Source organism: Canis lupus, chromosome 26 (assembly GCF_003254725.2).
Source record: "Canis lupus dingo isolate Sandy chromosome 26, ASM325472v2, whole genome shotgun sequence".
NCBI lineage: Eukaryota > Metazoa > Chordata > Mammalia > Carnivora > Canidae > Canis > Canis lupus.
The window spans coordinates 17,475,934-17,497,929 of NC_064268.1; the positions used below are offsets into that span (position 1 = coordinate 17,475,934).

At 43.2% G+C, this 21,996-nt stretch overlaps 1 protein-coding gene across 16 annotated transcripts in view; it reads left to right on the forward strand.

The window, feature by feature from the left end:
- GIT2 (GIT ArfGAP 2) overlaps positions 1 to 21,331 on the forward strand; it is a 47,437-nt gene extending 26,106 nt beyond the window's left edge. For 4 of the 16 annotated variants that reach the window (XM_025474244.3, XM_025474245.3, XM_035706349.2 and 1 more), the window contains exons 13-20: positions 114 to 256; positions 2,227 to 2,376; positions 6,029 to 6,277; positions 7,911 to 8,000; positions 11,976 to 12,058; positions 12,650 to 12,838; positions 17,356 to 17,419; positions 18,123 to 21,331. In XM_025474244.3, the coding sequence (XP_025330029.1) occupies positions 114 to 256; positions 2,227 to 2,376; positions 6,029 to 6,277; positions 7,911 to 8,000; positions 11,976 to 12,058; positions 12,650 to 12,838; positions 17,356 to 17,419; positions 18,123 to 18,335 (1,181 nt within the window). In that variant the 3' untranslated portion in view covers positions 18,336 to 21,331. Of the gene's footprint in view, positions 1 to 113; positions 257 to 2,226; positions 2,377 to 4,686; positions 5,465 to 6,028; positions 6,278 to 7,910; positions 8,001 to 11,975; positions 12,059 to 12,649; positions 12,839 to 17,355; positions 17,420 to 18,122 lie in introns of those variants that run through there. The other 12 variants (XM_035706347.2, XM_049101930.1, XM_035706348.2 and 9 more) reach the window with 10 other exon arrangements.
- Positions 21,332 to 21,996: the final 665 nt, after the last annotated feature.

The window sequence follows — 21,996 nt, forward strand, 5'->3', positions numbered from 1 at the left end:
CTGTCATTTTTCTCTTAGTCTTTGAATGGCTAAACCCAAAAATCCTCCCAGTGAATTTTGGGGGGAAAAGTTTTTTTTAAGCCTGAAGAAAAGTTATTTGCTTCTATTGATAGACAATGTGGAGCTGATACTGAAAACGATCAGTAACCAGCACAGCATTGAGAGTCAAGACAATGACCAGCCAGACTATGACAGTGTGGCCTCAGATGAAGACACGGATCTGGAAGCTACTGCAAGCAAAGCAAACAGGCAGAAGGTGAGGTGACACATTGCACATAGAAGGGGAGAATATGTTTCTTTTTGGAATCATTCCTCTTGCAAAATCACCTTATTTGTAAATCACTGTGAAAGGTGCTCTGGGGGTAAAGTGAGGTTTACTACTAGCTTGGGCCAGCAAGGTAAATCCTTTTAAAATAGGGGATCCTGTGTCCCTAAATTTATTGCTGAATCACAGCCCTGCCCCAACCGTGGTTTTATAAAACTTGTGAGGAGGGGCTGATGTGTTTTATTCCTTCAACAAATGTTTACCCAGTGACTTCTCTGGATCATACTCTCTTGAAGCCTAGTTCCTTTCCTGTGAGGCTCTCCCTGCCTAGTAGGAAAGAGAACTGCAGTCGGAAGTACAAAGTGATAATGTCATAAGAAACACAACTAGAAGCCAGGGGTGGGGATGTGAGAGGAGACCCAGCCTGTTGACGAGGACAAGTGTCAGGGGAGGCCGTGTATGTGGAATGTCTGTTCATATGTACCTTAAAAGATGCATGGGATTAGGTAAGTGGAGAGGCAGGGAGGGTAGTCTAAGCAAAGAGAAGATGAAAGAGAGCATCTAGCAGAACGCGCTCACATGTAGAGACAGCCTAAAAGGGGTGAGACTCAAAGCACAGAGCAGGTGTCACACCTGGAGGATCATGCCACCGGACTGAAGAGTCTACACCTTGGCAGACAATGTAGTGTCTAGGAAGCTCTGAGGCGGAGCAGGAGGGCAGTGGTCAGCAATTTTGGTTCCTCTCTTTTGGGAGGACTATTCTTGCTGGGTCAGAGGGCAGAAGAAGGAAGCCCAGTTGGGGTACTGCTGAAGAGGCCATACTGGAGCCTATGCAGAGAGGGTCCAGACAGAAGAGAAGTACAGTAGCAGAATGAGTGTGGGCCCAAGGAGAAGGCAGTGGAGGCCTGCTGGCCCACCCACTGCTAAGTCTCCAGGACCTCGCCCCAGACCTGACCCACAGAGGAGCTCAGCAAACATTTGAGAATGGACAAATAGGAAGACAGATAGACAGATCTCAACAATAACTTCGAATGTTTGAGGCAGTGAGGTAAACTTACAGAAGATGTGTCCAAAGTTGTCCAGCTCACACAACTGTGAGAAAGGTAGTGCCATGAACAGACACAGGGAATGTGAAGGGGACAGCAAAAGTCACTTGTCGCATCTGATACACCCCTGCCCAGTGTTCTCAGAAGCACTGAATTCAGTCAGAGCGAAAGCCAAAATCATGACAGGATCCTACCAATTGGCCGCCTCCTCTCTGCCTTGCATACCCTCTCCTTCTAGCTAAGCTTTGCTGCTGACTGGAACGTTCCTCCTCCAGACAGCCACTGGACTAATGTCCTTCCGGCTGCTACTCATGTCTCACCTACCAAGGCTTATCCCACCTGTCTAATTAAAAGGCACCCACCTTCACCCCTTCTCTCCCCAGCCCCTCACCCTGCTCCATTTTCTCTGTTTTCCACAGCACTTGTCATCTGTTGTCATACTGTGTAGTCACTTATTTTTATTTTGTCCTTTCCCACTCTGCTGGGGTGCAAACACCATGGAAGCTAGAATCTTTGTTTTCGTTTTTTATGTATCCTGAGTCCCTAGAATACTGCCTGATGCTCACTACGAATAGCTGGAATGAAGGAATTACTGAAAGAACGAATTTTTTAAAAAGAAAAAGGAATGAGCAAGAGAAAGACAGGCAAAACAAGACAAATGCACTGAGAGTCCTCATCAGACTAGATTTACTGACTGCACTCCCTGTTCTCAGAAAATCTTGACTCTGATATTTTTCAAATATTATAGTAACCCTACCTTTATGTTTTATTTTTGCGTTCCTCCCAGAAGCCTTGATTTGGTTTGATTAACTTTGCAGTCCAGCTGGCATGGTCAGAATTTGAAATTCTTTAGCTGTGAGTCTTGAATGTTATCATCATCTCAGATTGTGAACATTTTCCCCAATTTATTTTTAGAGTCTAGATTCAGATTTATCAGATGGACCAGTCACTGTGCAGGAATTTATGGAGGTCAAAAACGCTCTAGTGGCTTCTGAGGCCAAGATACAGCAGCTAATGAAGGTGAATAACAACTTGAGTGACGAGCTGAGAATTATGCAGAAAAAGGTAACACGTTAATAAATGCCAGGATGATTGACTCTTTAACTTCATAGTATAAGGAAGAATCCCAGGCACAATGCTGGTGGGCAAAGGGGAGAAAAGCAGTTATTGTAAACAAACATAAAAACCTTTGGGCCAACCTGTCTTTTTAGAAGTAGTATGTATTTGAATATTTCAGACAAAGTGTTTTTGATTAGAAATAAATCCAGAGTGAGTTTCCCAAGCAGTTGACATGTAACAGCCCAGTAAGTGTTTATATCAGCTGCAGCCGCCCTTGCACTACTCCATGCTTCCTGGGAATCTAGATGCCCTTCCATGGATGCGTGTCTTCCTACTGCTCATTCTAAAGAATCACACCAGGAAGTCAGAGCAGATAAAAGCCATGGGCAGGTGTCTGTGTTTATCAGCGCTGCATGCAGGGGGTGCCATCCCTGCTCGCTCGTATTCTCAGTTGTTAACCCACCCAGCTCTGGCAGCTCTGTCCCACAACCCCCCTGTTTTTCACCAGTACTTACTAATTTATGATGTCTTCAGAGCCTAGAGCAGGGCCCATCACAGAGTAGAGGCTCCATGAATATAAGAAAACATTTTTGTTTGCACTAGTGAGAGCTGTACACTAGTAAGAGACAATCTCGTTTGCCCCGCATTTTCTCATTTGCTGCCTTTTGGGAGAGTCAGAAATATATGAATAAGCTAATCCCTAAAAGGAGTATAGCTAATAGCAGCAAGGAATATGCTTAAGAGGGCGATTATGTATGTAAGTCTTTATGAGAAGGCTGTGCCTGTCATCCAGTTCTCTCCAAAATGAGATTTTGTATACTTCCCTAAGAAACAAAACGAAGTATGTATCTGTGTCTTAATTCTGCCATTTGAAGAATAATGTTTCAGAATCATTATCAAGAACAGAGGACAAGGTGCACTCCCTTTGTGGCTGGGTCCTTCCCAATAATGTCCAAGGAAGGAAGGAGATCTGTCCCCTCTGCCTGTCAGGGGAGGACACTGCAGTGCACTCTCGCCCGGGGCTTGGTCTAGGTAGGATTCTTTTGCTATAGAGTTCTAGATCTTTTTTTTTTTTTTTTTTTTTTTTTAGATAAATGTCTCCAAACTTAAAATACTACCTAAAGATCAACCAGATTAACATTTATCAACTCCTTGTTCTGGGCCAGTCTGACCCCATCTAGGGCCAGTGTGCAGCTGTGAACAGGGCAGACCAAAAGCCCTTTAGCTGTGTCATACAGGGCTTACTCTTCTTCTGTCTTTTCTGAAATATCTTTTGCTTAATGAATGGCAGTTTGTCCCCATTAATTGAACTAATTTGTTGAGGTGACTTTTTCTGAAACATGCTGACTTTGCCAGTGTAAATCAGTCTGCTAAGCATCACTTTTTTTTTTTTTTTTTGCTCTAATGCTCCCTTAGCATTTGTAGAAATTGTCAGAGATAACCTCATATCTCTGAAAAGCAAATGTTTTGAGCCTTAAGAAATGTAGAGTGAAATTATTTGCCTTTGCTCATGGATTATCTCAATTCTTAGAAATGCTTTTGATTTCTGGAGCAATTGAATTATCTGTAACTTCTCATTTCCTTTTAACACTCCTTTCAAACAAAGAAATGTAGTCTGATTCTTATTAAGACTAGCATCACCCAAATTTATTCTAGGACATATCTCTAAATAGGAGGACTAGAATATTTTAGAATTGATACAAGGAACTTGTGCTCATCAAAACACATTCAAGTAAAATCCACACTGGATGTTTTAGAGGTATGACAAGTATTAAAATTAAGTTTCAGATTTCAAGGCATTTTTTTTTAAAACTCTGAGAAGGTTTTTACATAGACAAGCACGTGACCAGATACTCTAGTCGTTCATTGAGGGAGCATGTACCACTTCTCCTCACTCTCTGGATTGTGTCCCTTTCATTTTGGGTATGGACTCCCTAATAAATAGTTTGACAGGCACCTTATGCTTGTCTCTATCCTGGAATGTAGGAATTTTCAGTGGCTGCTTGTCACTTTGCAGCTGTTCTTTGGAAAATGAGTTATAGACAGAAGTTATACCCTGTAAGCCTTTGTGGTGTAGAAGCACGCTCTCATTCCTTAGTGGATCATACTTGGAAAAAACAGAAATGAGGGTATTTTTGTGGCATAGGCTGTATCAGTCAAACTGTCACAAAAAATTGGCTCTATTACCATAAACTATGTAGAATTTGCTTATTTTGCAAAGATGTGTTGGTTTTATTTCAAAGTTAGGTTAAAGTTTGTGTGTGTATATAGTTGACAAAGTAGCATGATTTGTATCTGATCTTTCATATTTAACAGTTGCTTGGAAAAGATGCTAATTAATGAAGAGGAGCAGCCACTATTGGTGTACTATTCACAGATCGGTGCTTTCTAAATAAAAATTGAAAGTAACTCCTAACACTGAATGGGTTTGCTATTGAAAAAGTAATGATCTTCTGGTGCAAATACATTTGTTTATGGACTTAAGCCTTGCCCCTGGTGGGGAATTTGGTCAGAGTTTACAGTCTCTGTCAAAGAGTAGACAGCTGAACTTACACCACACCCAGCTTATAAAATGTCATGGAAGATGGAGGAGCACCAGAGGGGAAGGACATTGTGCAAACGGGACTCAGTTAATTGTGTTTCACATGCCAAACGCTAAGGAGTAACATGATTCCTTGCTGATCCCTTAACGCTAACTCATCAAACACCATGAAGCAGCCTGCATGTGAGGAATGGAAAGAGCAATCAGGGTCTCCAAGTGACAGCCTCTAACTAAAATAGGGTGGTACCAGGCAGATTAGAGTGTTTAAAGCTGACACCGCCGAGGTTGCATTTTTGGGTGACAAAGCCAAAGGAGAGAGAGAGGCCAAATATTCCAGCCCTGGCTGAAAGCTGACCAATCACCAGAGGGAAGCAAGCGTGCCACGTGGAGCGTTCAGATGAAGATGTTAACATAGCTCGATAGGCCTCCAGTTTTCTTCATGATATGTTAATATAGCAAACTTACCATGATTTGACCCCCTCTCTTTTTTAAGAAGTGCTAAATTGTTTGGAATATTAAGAGTATTCTGTAATAAAAATTTGTTGATCATGATTTTTCTTGTTGGCTTTTTGGGAAGCAGTAGCCCATCTGATTTTTCATAAGCTGAACTTCACTGTCTTTCTTGCTTTGCAAAGCAACTCTGGTTATCTTTGTGCTGCTTCCATGGTGTCTGCTGGCATTTTTGGCATTTGCAAATGGCTTAGGGCTCATTTGAAAAGCAGGTTAGATTTTCAGGAAGCGATAGCTTCATGATCTCAAGCTCTTGCTGAAACGGCATTAGAAGAATCCAGAGTCCAGCTCGCCTGCAAACATTTCCCAGGCCCACTCTGACCAGTTTTTCAGTGGTTAAACATTTCGTTTTTTAAAAACCCAAACTGTAACTTTTCTGCAATGAGAAATCAAGCTGTTTAATTTGCTTGAGCGATGAAGTGAATTGATTGCGTGTCACTCATGCTAGGAAAGTAGGTTCTTGTTTGTAGTTACCTGTAACTTTCAACCCAGCTAGCTGTTACTGTTCTTACTGTTTAAAGCTGGTAGTTGTATGCGTTTACTTGGTGTTTGCTTTTTCTGCTTGCTATAGAAAAACACCGTCCCACTGCCAAACATTTCTTTCAGCTTCAAACACTCCAGAGTGAAAATTCGAACCTCAGGAAACAGGCCACAACCAATATATATCAGGTGCAAACTGGTTCTGAGTACACAGACACTTCCAACCACTCTTCCTTAAAGCGACGTCCGTCTGCCCGGGGCAGTAGGCCCATGTCCATGTACGAGACGGGATCAGGTCAGAAACCATATCTCCCAATGGGAGAAGTGAACCACCCTGAAGAGAGCAGGACAAGACTCCAGCCTTTCCCCACGCACGTAAGTAACACCACTGGCGCTTCTGCTATTCACCCTTTGTCCAGCCTGACCTCCTGTATTCCCTCTTCGGAACCTGCAGATTCCCATGTCTCTTGCTTTGCAAAATTGGGCTAGAAGAGTTCTCCTGTGTTTGCTGTATTAACATGTCAACAGATATTTACATTTCCATAAGCAGATAGGGCCATTAGCTGAAAGCTTTCCAGCAAAGTTCAGGATTCTGGCTTTTGTTCAGCTCCCCTCCCCTTTTCTCCCTCATATCCATAATATCTTTCCCAGACAGCCAGTACTGGAACTTTTTTTGTAGCAGTCTTTTTCCCCCATTTCTAAAAACAAAAACAAATGGTAAAAGTGACCAGCAAAAAGAAGTACTTTCTTCTTTGAGATAGACAGGTAGGTGCCCCTCTGTGAAATTGAGCCATTAGAATTCAGGGTGGCTTCTCTGCCACTCCTAGTGAAGCAGGCGGTGTCTGCAGCCTGGGCATGCAGGGTAGGTCTAGAAGCCTCTAGCCTCTCCATGTGTGGTCAGCCTGCCTGCTTAGCTTCTGCATCTCCCTCCTCCTCTTCATGGAGAAAATGTTGCTCTGTCATTTCATAAAAGGGAAATGTTAAAACTTCTGTACCGATTTTACAAGTATTTTGTGCCAAAGATTGTATTCTGTAACAGGCTGCTAACCATCTTGTTTTACAATGGGATAAGTATGGTATTGAGATTTTCAAATGTTATATTTCTTTTGGATTAATTTATTTTAAATACCCATGTTTTGACAAAATGTTACATGTGGAACTCATGTTTTTTCAGAGAGTAGTATTTATCTTTTATAAACGTGAAAGTTGTTATTTCTTCAGTCAAATTTTATAGAAGTTTCCAAAAAACTCTCAGAGTAAATGCAGAGTAAAGGATTTGGTCTAGTAAATTAAACCTTAGTTTAATTTTGTCAGGCTTCAGTGCAGTAAAATTTCAGCGTTGTTATACTGTAGTTGGGGGTCCGTTACTTCAACTTTTATAAGTTGTTTGGGCTAAAACATTCTAAGGCAATTGATCTGATATATTTGATGTAATGGAAATGCCATTGAACTAACTTAAAAATCTTACTTTTGTATAACTGAAAACAAAAGTTAAGAAAAGCAATTTTGTCAACTTTCACAGTATACTTTTTTATTTTAGGAACATTTAGAATGTAATGTCATTTTATTGCTGAAGTTCTGTATCGATACCGAAAAGTAGATTGATAACCTTTACCAACCGAACCATTCATATAGTTTCTCATTTCAAGTATATCCTGATTAAAAAACAAGTATTCGTTTAAAGCCATCCATTAAAAAAAAAAAAACTATTACAAAATTAAATTCTCATAGGTGTTATCTTTTCTCATATGGAAAAGTAGCTTTATAAATTCCAAGTAATTTCTGGGAGGCATCTCACTAAAGGAGTAACCATTTCTGAGGTCCTGTCATCAGCTAGCATGGCAGTGAGCCTGCCTGTCACAGAAATTTCAGCATTGATCTCACATAGTGAGTTGCTTTTTAGGATTCTTTTACTGGGAAACTCCGGGCTGAATCCAGGATAGGTGGCGGGGGTTTTTTGGTTTGTTTTGTATTTTCCCGAGTGTGTGTTTTTTTTTTCCCCTTCCAGATCGGGAGGAGTGCGCTTGTGACCTCCTCTTCATCTCTGCCTTCCTTCCCCTCCACACTTTCCTGGTCGAGGGACGAAAGCGCCCGAAGGGTTAAGTACACTCTGACGGTCTGCTCTCTGGAGGAGGGGCAGTGCTCCTGGGCGCTTTGTGCTTCTCCTGGTCCTCCTGTCCCTCCACTAACTGCCTTTCTGTCCCGCATGAGGCAGCGCTTCCCCCAGGTGTCTCAGCACAGCAGCATGCAGGCACACACGCGCACACGCACACACACATCCATGCGTGTCTGTAGGAGGCAGTCTCCCTCTTATCTAACCCCACATTGCTCAGTTTCACTTACTACTTAACAAAGTTTGCAATTCACCCTTTAACATTTATTTGGAGCATACTGTCTTTTTAAACAATCAAAAAATTAGCTGGCTGCTGGTTAAATATTGTAATAGAGCAAATGTGTTAAATTTATTCAGATATCAGATTAACACTAGTCTTTTTGGGCTAACTGAAACACTAAGACATCATGCTTTATTATTTTTTATTTTTCTGCCTGTTGACATTTTTGATGTCGATGCCATACCTGACACACTCCAGTTTTGTGGTACCTGTGTCCCGTATCAAATTGCAACACATGGCAGCATTGGAGGTGTAGGTGGCTGTTACTATAAAGCTGTTCATTTAATGAATTGGTCAAATCCAGCTTGCTGATATATAATTTACATTCTCTATAACAATACGTGATTGAGGTAAGCAAGCCCCTTTTAGAGTAGGCAGACAGCAGTATTTATTAAGCACTTCCTCTATACCCAACCTTTTGGTAAGTCAGAGGGTCCTAGGGACTTAGATGACATTCCTGCTCCCAAAGGCACTGTCAGTTTATTTATTTTTTTTTTTTAAACATTTTTTTAATTTATTTATGATAGGCACACAGTGAGAGAGAGAGAGGCAGAGACACAGGCAGAGGGAGAAGCAGGCTCCATGCACCGGGAGCCCGATGTGGGATTCGATCCCGGGTCTCCAGGATCGCGCCCTGGGCCAAAGGCAGGCGCCAAACCGCTGCGCCACCCAGGGATCCCCGGCACTGTCAGTTTAAAAAAGTCCTTTCCTGGGGGCCTGGCTGGCTCAGTTGGTTAAGTGTCCAACTCTTGATCTCAGCTCAGGTCTTGATCTCAGGATTATGAGTTCAGGCCCCACATGTTGGGCCCATGTTGGGCATGGAGCCTACTTTAAAAAAAAAAAAAAATCCTTTCCTGCATGAGGAGTGCATGATGTCAAGCTGAAAAGGAGTAAGGAGCATGTACAGGCTTCGAAGACCTGCATTCAGGTCATGGCACACTCTTTAATGGAAGGATAGTGTAACCAACTCAAGAGGAGGAAAGGTGGCTGTGGATGGAGTTTGCACTGGGCTTTTTTCCATTCCCTCCACATCAGTAAGAATGACAGAGTCATACTTCTCCACTACTGGTGCCATATGGCCCATCAAGGCCCTCTGGGGGTTCTCTTCTGCACTTGGAGGTAGTCTATTAAAAGGAATTCTTGATGTATGATACTTAGTCTTCTGAACAATTCTGAAATTGAACTGTAGTGTTTTTATTATAATTTTTTCAGTTAAACTAAGGGACAGTTAAGTAGAAATGAAACAGCTCATTTGAAATTTTGTTAATAAGAATCAAGTAAACCTCTTTTTCCCACTGTGAAATTTGTTTAAAAAAAAAAAAAAAAACCTACGTTGGTAGTTTTGAGAATCCTTTCAAGGACTGCTTGCTGAGACAGTTTTATACAAGATTAACAGTTACATCATTTAAACTGATAATCTTGATTATTCCTGACAGCTTCATCATGAGTTTAGGCTTTTATGGTATGTCTGTATTCAGAGAATACTGCAAATCTATTCAGTAAACTGAACCAGCACCAGCTATAAAGTAACTTTTCTATTAACAGCTTTCAGAGAGCAAGCAGCACATTAACTAATAGGTCTTGATCCTAGCTCTGCATGTTTACAATAATTTTCATAAGATTAAATGCTGGCTAATTTGAAATCCTGTGCTATGTTTTTGTTGGCAACGATGAAAGACTGTAAGTAACTGATTTTCTGGATGGCCATTGCTATAGTTGTTTTCTGTGCTTAAGGAACATTTCCTGAGTACTTATTAGATATATGAGTTGTTACTCTTCTAAAATGTTTAAATGAAACCTGGTACTTTCGATCATTGTGGGGTAATGCATTTGATTTGTAATTACTACATTTACCTCAAGGAAAGCAAAAAGATTGATTATAAAAATGTGAGATTTTCTGGGTTTAATTCTGTTTTCTAGATTTTTTCCACTGGAGCAGCTCTGGATGAATTTTCTAGAATAATTATTTAAATACAAGTTTTTTATGTTTCCTTTTTGTATGTGCATGTCTGTGTGTACCTGTGCACATACACATGCACATACAAATACTCATCCATAATGTATGTGCATGTAAATATAAAAACTAGAGGAAAAGAAATGTAAAGATTAAGCATTTCCTGTGAAAGGTAAGATGGGGTATTTTTGTTTGGGGAGAGGTTTTTTTTTTTTAAGATCACCTTTAGAAGAGCCTGGTTTCCCTGTTCCCTGCATAGGGTACAGTGCCTAGCTTTGCTCTTCAAGCTTCACTTCTAGTGTCCAGTAATCGACTGATGGATTCATAAAGCCAGGTCAAAATAAGGCAGCTGGTGAAGCAGACTGCTTACTGGTAGGAGATGTAAACACAGGGATCCAGAAAGTTGTAGTAGATTTTATAGAACTTAGTTTTACAGACTCCCTGCATGGCTCCAAGCCAACACTTTAAATCATTTGCCAGATGAATTTGATTGGGTAAAGCATGAGTTCACATTGAATTTTAGGAGCCCAGCAAGCACCTTTTTTTTTTTTTTTTTTTTTTTAAGATTTTGTTTTATTCATGAGAGACCCAGAGAGAGAAAGGCAGAGACATAGGCAGAGGGAGAAGCAGGCTCCTTCTAGGGATCCCAGGACTCAATCCCAGAACTCCAGGATCACGCCCTGGGCCAAAGGCAGACACTAAACCTCTGAGCCACCCAGGTGTTCCTCTGGTTAGGTTTTGAATCACCTTCTGCTGACTTATGTACTAAATAAAGAAATTCCCAAAGCATTGTGGATAAAATAATATTGAGGGAAAATCATTTTTATTAAACACTCCAGAACTAACATAGTCCCCTTCAAGGGAATGTGGTCCCCTTCAAATTTGGCTACCCTGGAAGACCCTATGCTTCACCATGCAGACATTTGCCCAAAACATTTTTAGTATTCCTCTTTTGAATCTGTGTCTCATTTTTAATATCCACAATTGCATCAAGTATTTATATCCTAAAGGTTAGATGTTTTAGGAAACATAAAAGTGGTTGGAAACCAAGGGTCAAGCTAGGTTACTCCATTTTGGTTCACAAACAACATGCAGCAATAAATTAATAATACTGGATTTTTTTTCATGTGGCTCATACAAACTGTTTCTGCGTGCAGTTCTTAGAGAGCCCTAAATGTTTTGAGCAGTGACAGTCCTCAGGGCATCAGGCACAGAATACTGGAGAATGTAGGAGACAGGACCTAGGTTCATGGTGCTGATTTTCTCCTGACTCTGTGACCTTGGCTTTGTCCGCCAGCTCTTATGGACCTTCAGTTTTCATCTGATATTAGACTAGATAATCTGCCGCTGGCTTCCAGCACTGAAGGTCTGTGGGCATATAAGTGCTGGCCTGTGTGCATTATATTATAGTTAAACTCCATATTCCTTAGAGAACTAAATACGGGTGTGTTGCCTCACATGTCTGCGTTAATTTATACCAAGGAGCTGTTTATGGAGTTGCCACTGAGCTAAGAGGAAAATGGTGCCAAGAGGGAGAGAAATCATTTCTGGATCTATGAGTCAACTTTTACTAAATTTTTTACTAAATTTTCAATAAAGGGCTGGCTTCTGTCCCAAGTGAGATTGGGGCCTGAAGGCCATGTAGCCCAATAGGTAACAGTTCCTAGGCAAGGCTCCCAGATGTTTTATGCTTAAAACTAACAGGTGTTGCCTTTATCTCTTGCAGGCCTCCAGGCTAGAAAAGCAGAACAGCACGCCTGAAAGTGACTACGATAATACACCCAATGACACGGACCCAGATGACACAGGGTACAAGAGGACTGCCCTGGGGTGGGCTCTCGAACCCAAGACCTAGCATCAGGAGATGCACTTTATCCCACATGTGCCTTCTCTCTATTTTCAGACCTATAAGGTTATAAAACATGGAGGCATAAGTTCATAGTTTAACCTCCTAACCTATTATTACCCCAGAGGCCTGGTTTTCTTTTACCAGCCTATTACACACATCTCTGAGTAGCTATAATGTGCTTAAAAATCAATACTTTTAAGTTAACATGAGGTCACATTCTACATTTGTACCCCAGGGGATGAGCTGGCATAGGGAGGGCTTTATAACAACACATCCTTGCTGTTCCACTTGTCTGCTCCCTTTCCGCGTCTTTACTCTTTCTCCAAGAGTCATAATTTCCAGCCCTATGGTAGCATGAAGCAGCCACCATGTGAGCTGTGGCTGCCTGTTGAGGAAACAGCCTCACTGTGAGTCTCCTGCCAGAGAGGATAAAGGAAACCACAGAAGCAGCCAGCTCAGGCACTCAGCAAATACACATGCACTAGCTCCTAGAAGCAGAGAAGCAGCTAATGAGCACTTGTCACATTTAGCCACTTCTTTGATGGTCACAGGTCAAGCAGAAAGGGAAGGCAGAGGAGTATGGTGTGGCAAGGCGATGGCTCAGTACCAGACACAGTGGAACCCCACACTGCCCCCAGCCCCATCCTCCCCAGCACGGAAGACGTCATCCGGAAAACTGAACAGATCACCAAAAACATACAGGAGCTCTTAAGAGCCGCTCAAGAAAATAAACATGACAGGTAAGGGGGTTTGAAAATCCTGCCTGGATGGGCAGCCCTGGTGGCACAGCGGTTTAGCGCCGCGTGCAGCCCGGGGTGTGATCCTGGAGACCCGGGATCGAGTCCCGCGTCGGGCTCCCTTCATGGAGCCTGCTTCTCTGCCTGTGTCTCTGCCTCTCTTTCGCTCTCTCTGAATAAAGAAATAATTAAATCTTTAAAAAAAAAAAAGAAAATCCTGCCTGGAAAAATATACCTGCTGTGGAAGAGATGTTGCTCAGTTCTAAAGGATTTTTTTCAGTATGCTTATTTTTTTAAGTTTTTGTGGTTTTTTTTTTTTTTTTTTTGTGGTTTTTTTGTTGTTGTTTTGTTTGTTTGTTTGTTTGTTTTAATTTCAGGTTTGCATAACAGGCCTAAGAACAAATTTGTAAATTTCAGGGTTTTTTTTTATTTGTTTGTTTTTAAGATTTTATTTATTTATTCATAGAGTCAGAGAGAGAGAAAGGCAGAGACACAGGCAGAGGGAGAAGCAGGCATCATACAGAGGGTCTCCAGGATCATGCCCTGGGCTGCAGGCGGCGCTAAACCGCTTCGCCACCAGGGCTGCCCTTGTTTGTTTGTTTGTTTGTTTGTTTTCCTTACATGGCATTTTCCATGTTCTTATGAACTGCTCTGGAAACTGATGCCTCTAGAAATAGAATTGCAGTATATTTAGGGTTAGTAATATTGCTGGTGCTGGATGGCGAGAGGAAAGAAGGAAGCTACCTTAGAGCTCAGAGTTGACTCATCCAGCCCTTGTGCTCCCTGTGGTTTCCCTAGCTAGAGCAGAGTTCGCTGACATAAAAGGTGTCCTGACATTTGATTTCTTAGGTCTGCCTGGCATGCAGGTATATGTGTGCGTGTGCGCACGCATGTGTAAACATCTAGAAAACAAAGTGGTTTACAAATAAAAGTTGATCTACTCGACACCCAAATAATTCTATGCTCCTGAAATAAGAGTCTTCTTCCTCTGAGCAGAACCACATCCTGTAGAGTTCTTTCTTATGGTGAAGAAAGGACTAGCTCTTATTCTAGTTCATCCTTTTGTTCCCTGAGAACTTCTGGTGAGTTGTTAACTGTTCTGGGGGGCTGCCTGGGTTCATGTGGCTAACCCCATGCAGATACTCATGAACTATGTGACCCCTACCCGCTGAGTTTATGAAAGCAGCAGAGGTCAGTCAAAACCCCAGAACGATCTCATTGTTGCCCGATCTCATTGTTGCCCGTGGGTCAGCAGAGCGTGGTGCTCTCGTGAGGAGCTCCTTCGCATGCAGTGCACTAACAGAACTTGTTCAAGGAACGCTATACCGCTCCTCCGTGGCCCTCCCTGTTCTCTTATTCCTCACAAAGCTGCACCAGCATCTTCTGCCTTCTCTGTGTCCTCAGCACCACCAGGCTAGATTCCTCTTCTCTCCCCTTGCCCTTTGTCCATACAGCTCTGACTTCCCCCAGTGTCCCTGCTTCCCCTTAGTGGGAGAGGAGTGGACAGTGTCTAGGGGAGCAGGAGAGATGCTGGAGGATCCTCAGAGGAAAAAAGGAAGGCTATTGGTCAGCCTCCTTCCATGAGAATTACGTGGCTATTCGTCTCCCCCTCCTTCCCAGGCAGCCTCTCTGTCCCCACCCCCCCACCCCCCTCCCCACAAAGCCTCACAGGCTGCAGGTGCTTGGCAGCAAGTGCCTTCATGAGCTCACTGCATAAAGCAAGATGTGTCACAGCGTTCCGAAGGGCAGTCTTTAAACAACTCCCAGTACCAAGATGACACCGCCCCCCCAGGGCTCTCCCGCCAGTTGATGACAGGCTTTGGTTTTTGCTTACTCCAGTTCAGAAGTGCCATGCTTGTATTTCAAACAAAGATACGTTTACGTTGCATTGTTCTCTTTGGCGGCTGTCAGAAAGATCTGCCTGGAGGCCATTTCTGGCCTCAAAGACCATAATACGGTGCTGGTTTTTCCTTTTTTTTTTTTTAAGATGTGCAAATCCATTCAAAAAACATTATGATCTGATTTTTTTTTTAAATACCAGGAAAGGAAAAAAAATAAGTAAATAAAATACCATGAGAGAATGATGCAGAGTTTAATCATTAGTTCACTCTTTTAGTTTAAATCAGAATTGATCTAGAGAATTTATATTTTATGAACTGATCAACATTCTGTTAATTTCTGTGGTTACTTACAAATGCAAGGCACTTTCATTTAGAACTTTGCATTATACTGATTAAACCCATGCCTTTTCCTCTTGTTTTCCCCTCCTGTTCATCTGTCGCTTATGCTCATCCTAAGTAGACCAGCAGCTCACACAGATGCATTGCCCTGGTCCCTTGAGCCAGGCAAGCTGCCCACAGCCCCTGACTTTCCCTCAACCTGGTCTCTCCCCTGGACCTCCAGCCCCATTCCCTGCCTGTCTCTGTCTCTCTCTCATACACACACATGCATGATTACACAACTCAGGAGTACTACGTATTATGTACAGAAGCTTTTTTTGAGGAAATATAACAGCTTAAAGTTGTGGACATGAACTCCCCGAGCAAGAGGAGGTTAACTTTCTCATTAATCTGTATGTGCTTTCTTTTGTGTCTCATTGAGGACTTCCTAAACTGTTTTGTACTGAGTGAGTTTTGGGGAGGTGTCCTTAGGAAAATTTGCCTCTGTGTAGCAGGGAGAAGGTTGAATTACATTTCTGGGTCAAAATGAAAATTCTAAGTAAAAAATTCTCCGGTTGATTCTCTGTTAATGTGTTATTAATAGACATATTGGTTCACGCAAGATTTATGGTTGAGACAGTGGTTGCTGTAGACACAGCCTTTTTTCTCTGAGTGTGTGTGTGACCAGATGGGTTGTTGCCAGTTCATATACTAGTGAAGGGACTCCTTCTGCCTTGGCTTTTTTGTTACTCTGTGGATTAAGGTTCTACTTGCTCACAAAGGTAAAAGTCAGGATTGCCTGTTCGAAGGTATTTTAGGATAATATAAACCAGTTCCTTGAAATGTAATAATGTAACTAAAATGTAGTCTTAATTAAAATAGTTTTGAGACTAGATTTCATACAAAGATGAAGTAGAGGTTACTTATTGGGACAGTCTTTAAGCAGAAGCCAACTTTAATTCGAGGACTTTAAGGGCTTAGGCTGGATACTGAACGGGATTTCGTTCCCTGTCTTGGAAATTTTAAAACACAGCTACATTGGTGATTGTGGAAGGCCACACCCACATATTCACATCATATTTCCTAGCACGCCACAAACAGGCTGCTAATGAGCTTTTCTCCTAGCCCTTCCTGGGCTCTGTGGGTCATTTGTTCCAGAACCAGAACCCAGACCTGGTGGCAGCACACTAGCTAAGAACTGTCATTCAATCCCATCTTGATAACATGTACTACCCAGGGTGGAAGCCTACTATTTTGAAGGTGAAAGAAACCAGCCCCATATGCTACACACCACAATGCCAAGACTAAGAAGCCTAAGTGAAGCCTAAGTCTCCATTCCTGTACTTCTCATCACCTAAGAAGTCAGAGTCACCAGTCATGAATGGAAAGAAGCCTGCTCTAAAGAAAGGCATGACTCTGTTGTGTCTCTGATAGCAGGAGAGGCCTGTGGTGTGGTGGTGAGGGGCCCAGGCTCAGGGGCTAGCTGGCCAAGTTTGTGCTCAGCTTTCTCTCAACCATCTGTGGGACCTTGGACATGTTCTCTGCTTCTCCTGGCCTCCGTTTCCTCTTTTGAAAAATGGGAACAGAGCTGGCACTCTGTCAGTGCTCATAAAGCCTCAGCTCTCGACTGTCATCTAGGGGACCCTTAGGAGGCCAGGTGGCCTGGAGGAAAGGATGAAGACAGGCAGAGTCAATGTGCTCGGTCTTTTTAGAGCTCATCAAGCGAGCCGAGAAAGTGCTGGCTATGCTCATAGCCCTTTATTACAAGCAAAGTCATGGCAGCTTCATGAGAAAGCGGGTAAGTGTCTGATCAAGTTCAAGAGTACACCTCAGTGTTTTCTCTTTACCCAAAGTAAAGGTTTCGATTCTCCAACAGTTGAGATGCTTTTGAATAGATGGATTTTAGAGGTGTTTATCAGTTTTAACCAACATGTGGGTGTTGAGGTGTAAGCTCTAATTCTAATTCTAAGGATTTTTTTTTCAGTCCTTTATTTTTAAGTTCTGTGGCCTTTGCATGGAAATCCTTGTTTCTCTCTGAAGAAATGAAAAAGATGAAGCATGTAAGAACCAAATGACCCGCTGTAAGAGGTGTGACAAGCATCATAGACGGGCCATCTGTACCTTTCCCTGGGTAGTCTGTGTGTTGGCTACCTGGAGCTGTTTATAGCAGATTGAATGAACTTTCTGGAAGGGATGGGAACCCTGCTCATGTTGGCATGGTTTCTGCAGTTGGCTGGCGGCAGCCTCAGCCCCTTCCTTGGGGAAATATAAATGAAGCACATTCTGACCCTGAGTACTCTTCATCTCTGAAGTACTTTGTACTTTTGCTGTCTTTCAATAACCTCTTCAATATTCTTGCAGCTATATCCCCTGCTCAGAAAGGATACATGTAGCTGTTACCGAAATGGCAGCATTATTCCCCAAAGTAAGTCACTTCCTACTTACTTGGTTCAGATCCTTTTAAATGAACTTAAAGAAATTTTTTTAGAACCCGTGATGTTATGTTAACCTTTCCATAGCACGAGTTTTAAGTATGCAATCAGTCCTAGAGGACATGGAAATCATTTTGTCCTACATGAATATTGGTGGGGTTTTTTTGTTTTTTTAAAGATTTGTTTGAGAGAGGGTGTATGCATGTGCATGTGTGTGTGAGTGGGAGGTGGGGCAGAGGGAGAGAATCTCAAAAGACTCCTCACTGAGCATGGAGCCTGACTTGGGGCTTGGTCCCAGAACCCATGAGACTGTGCCCTGAGCTGAAACCAAGAGTCAGACGCTTAACTGACTGAGCCACGGAGGCACCCTAGGAATATTGGTTTTAATAAATAGGAATGTCTGAACCCAGTGCTAAAAGGCAAAGCATTCATAGATTAAAATTGTATCTGGAATATATCACCCGGGTAGGTTTTTCAAAAACCACCTAAGAATAGGTTGTCTTACTAAAATGACACTGCGTACACTTTGACCTTTGAGTCCGAGCACTTGGGCATCTCTGACACTGTGGGCCACACAGCTTGCCATGTCCCCAGCACCGCCACTGAGAAAGTGCATGACGAACAGCTCGAGCTGTCCTTGCAAGAATGGGTGTCCACTGTGCAGCTCATGGCAGGCGACTGTGTTCTTCTGTTCAGAAACCCAAGTCTGACACGGTGAGGACTTCCCTGCGCCTGCTGACATCCAGTGCCTACCGACTCCAGTCAGAGTGCAAGAAGACCCTCCCCGGGGACCCCGGCCCGCCCACGGACATCCAGCTGGTCACACAGCAGGTCATCCAGTGTGCATATGACATTGCCAAGGCCGCCAAGCAGCTGGTCACCATCACCACCAAAGAGAACAACAACTGAAGAGCCCAGTGCCGGCCCTTGTATTTTCTAGGCTTTTTAAAGTCCACTTGCAAATTGAGACATGGAATCCTGCCAGTTTTTACAGAAACATTTAATGAAAGTTTAAAACTTTTTTAAAAACTCAGTATTATTTTTGCATGTTTTCTAACAAATTTTTGACTATTAATTTAACCCACTTGCCTTATTTTGTGCCTGTTTGCCAGTTTCCTCTCTGATGTTCTATTGTGCTGCCAGTGATTGTTGTTGAGTTGATGGTCATAGTCATCCAAAAGCATAGTTTCATTGTTTCAAGTTTGTTAGAACTTTTCCATCCCTTTAAAACTGCCTGTCTAGGGTTAAAACTATAAATGAGATTTTTAGTGAAACGTTTTCTGGAGAGAGTTGGGTTTAAAAAAAAAAAAAAAAATCCACCTCATCTCTTCCCTACAAAGCATTGTGCAGTAATTTTCCAGCCCTAGTGCGAGAATCTGTAAGTTTGGGGTGTCTCCAAACATGGATGTAGAAAAAGGACTTTTGCCCTCTCTAAAAGTAGTATAACAGTCTCTTTTGGAAGGAAACAATGTACTGTTCCATTTCTTTTAACTGTTCTGTTAGATGTTTTTATATTTGATGTTTCTGTCTGGATCTTCTGTCTCTATTTTATTATCATCCTAAGGTCTCTGTGATGCCAGATAAGCACTCATCCCCCATGTCACGTGTCATTTGGCCCTGTCCAGGTAGGAGTGCTGCCACATTGTCACACGTGGCTCAGCGCTCTGCCTTCCCACAGGAAACCAGATGTGTCATTCCAAATGTGGCAAAGAGGAGCCACGTCCCACAAGCCATAGCTAATTTTGTGCCACCCCATTCAGATATCACTGCCGTAAACCGTGGGAAGAGAAGTCCTCTACTTCCTGACATGGTAATGTATCTCTTTCCCAGAACTCTGTACTCTAACCACTTAAAGCTTCCTCACACAGCCTATTTGGCACATCTCATCACCTTTAAGGACGTCTTATAAGGTAAGGTTTATACAATCATCTGAGTTTTTTTCTCCTCCATTACCTCACTGGTACTTAGAAATTAGACCTCATCTTTCACAAATTCCTCAGAGAGTGTGCTCTAGCTGACTTCCAGCTATCCCAAAGCTACGAAAGTATAGGTTTAAGTTCTGGAACATACTGACATTGGTTTTTAAACTAAAACGTTCTTGTTCTGAAGGCTACAGCATATTCCTGTCCTCGGTTCTTGCAACAGTTTTGTGAGTGGCTCAGACACTGACCTAGACCCGAGGGGCCAGGCAGCACTGATGGAGATGAATGAAGTGGGCCATTGGGGGAACAGTGGCCTGCCCAGTAGAGACAGTGGCCTCCCAGCCCCACTCAGGCCACCCTGTGGAAAAGTGGGCCCGGGATTGGCAGAGCTTTTTTTTTTAAGAGACCCCAGAAATACGGATTTTTTTGTGCCATTTCTCTGTTATAAACGTTGGTGATGAAACATTCTCGTAGCACACATGTGGGTGAAGTTAACCCTACCCTGTGTTAAGTTGCTGGTAGTCCTCATCTAACCCATATATTCTGTCCCTTAGTGCTCATTCATACACGTGAAGAAGTCAAAGTAATCACAGTTGCCTGAATACATGCTAAATAAGCCTGTATTTTCACAGAACTGTTTGACTCACAAAACATCTTTATAGCTTGACCGGATGCTGTCGTGAAGGAAGCACTCTGATGGTGTTTGGTTTACTAAGTCCTGCTGTGTGGATGCTTTTGCCAGATTTTGCTACGCTGAGTAGCATAGGGAAAGGGTCCACATCTCCAAAAGACTCATCCGCTTGTCTGCACAATCCTAAGTGCCATGTTCCTGTTGGATGCTGAGGGGATGCCTTCTACCTTAAATTAAGTTTAAGCCCCATCTGGTAGCCTTTCCTGCATGCTGCACATACTTAGCTGTCCCTCTTTCTTGCAAACACTTGCCCTCGTGTTGGGCCCATGTGGGGGCCTTGGGAAAAGCCCAGTGGGCATCCTGAGTTTTGGTGCCTCAGCCTCCCAGGGAAGACAGGCTTCTAAGTAATGAGTTGTCTGCTGGGGGGTGAGGGGGTGATGGTGGTGCAGGGGACAGCGTGTAGCGGCATCTTTGCTGGAACACTCGAGGGCGGGTGATAGAGGACCTTGCCTCTGCGCCCCTAGAGAATGTCAAGGAGTGGGGACCAGAGAGCATCTCCGGTTATGAGTACCACAGATGTTTGCTCTGGGAACCCACAGTGCCGGCGCTGCAGAAGAGTTCTGGGTAGAGTGACACGCCTCCCTGCAGTGCCCTGCACATTTCCTTAGTCTCTTCCAAGACCCAGTCCTGTTGGCAAATCGCACCTTGTCTCAATGGCCATTCACTACCTTTGCACATGTGTTCCATAGCCTTTGCACTAATGCTCGCGCTCTCTGGCGTCCTTTTTTACTCTTAGTTCTCAAATCTCCCCCCTGCCCACACACACACAAGCTGATAGGACAGATGTGCACTTTATGAAACTGACACTTGCCGAAGGAGACAGCTCTGCCTTGCAGCTCCGTTAGCTGAAGACCTCCTCTGCCTCGGAACGCAAATAGTGCTTATTTGCCAAAGAAAAGGGAATCGGGCCCAAAGATCAAACACATCATTTCATACGATTGGAACCATAGACGCACACCTCAGGAGCTGTTACCCCATTCCTCCAGTGATTGAAGCTGCAGAACCAAGAGGGAGACTAGCGTGTGTCTATCCACAGCAGCTGTGAGCTCTCCAGTCATAGAATGTTCCTTCTTGTCCCCGTGAAGTTCAGCACCCGTTTTTACAAAAGAAAATGCTGCATAGGAAAAATGAAATGCCTTTCGTTCAAATGTTTTTTATCCATGTCACCCATTATTCTGTACTTCTGTGTATTGTACATTCTATTCCTGTAATTATTGTACAACCCTGTAAGCGTTGTAAAATCGTTTTGGAATTTGTGCCTGCTAGTTATGCAATAAACAGGCTCTATAGTGTCTTTGTAGTTAATTCTGTGTTTCTTGTCAATTAGGTGATATTTCCAGATTCTCTGTCAAAGTTTCAAGAAAGGTCCCCTCCCATAAGGTAATCTTTAATAAGACGGTAGTGAATATGTCGTTGTCCCCCTCTCCCCAGCGGCTCTTCTCAGTTTATAGGAATGAGGACCTTTTTTCCTCCTCCTGCTGATTAGCTTTCTTAAAAGAAATTCTACATCAACATGTCTGCTCCACTGATCTTATCGTGTGTTCACTCCTGAAGTTTAATTGTTCAAATTCAGCAAAAGCCAGCTAGGCACGGTCCCCTTGTCTCCTCTATCAGAGTCTCAGAGCAAGGCCCATTGTGCAGGTTCCCACAGGGACGGTGGGGTATACCTGGGTTCATCAGGGCCACCCTCAGTCTCCAACAGTTGTCCTCTAGGGAGGTGATTTGGGGCTCTTCTCTCAAAACAGAAGGAGCAGGGCCTATCACAAGGCTGGCGGAAATGGAGCGCCCTCCCTGTGCGAGCCAGCTTGCCTGAGGCCCTGGACCCATCAGCTCACACCTGGAGGTCTCTCCTAGGCTAGGGGTGCTCACCAGCCCCATCACAGCCCCAGGAACGCTCTCTGGAACACAGCCTCCCACTCCTACCACAGCCGGGCTCCTGGAATTCACTGCCCACACT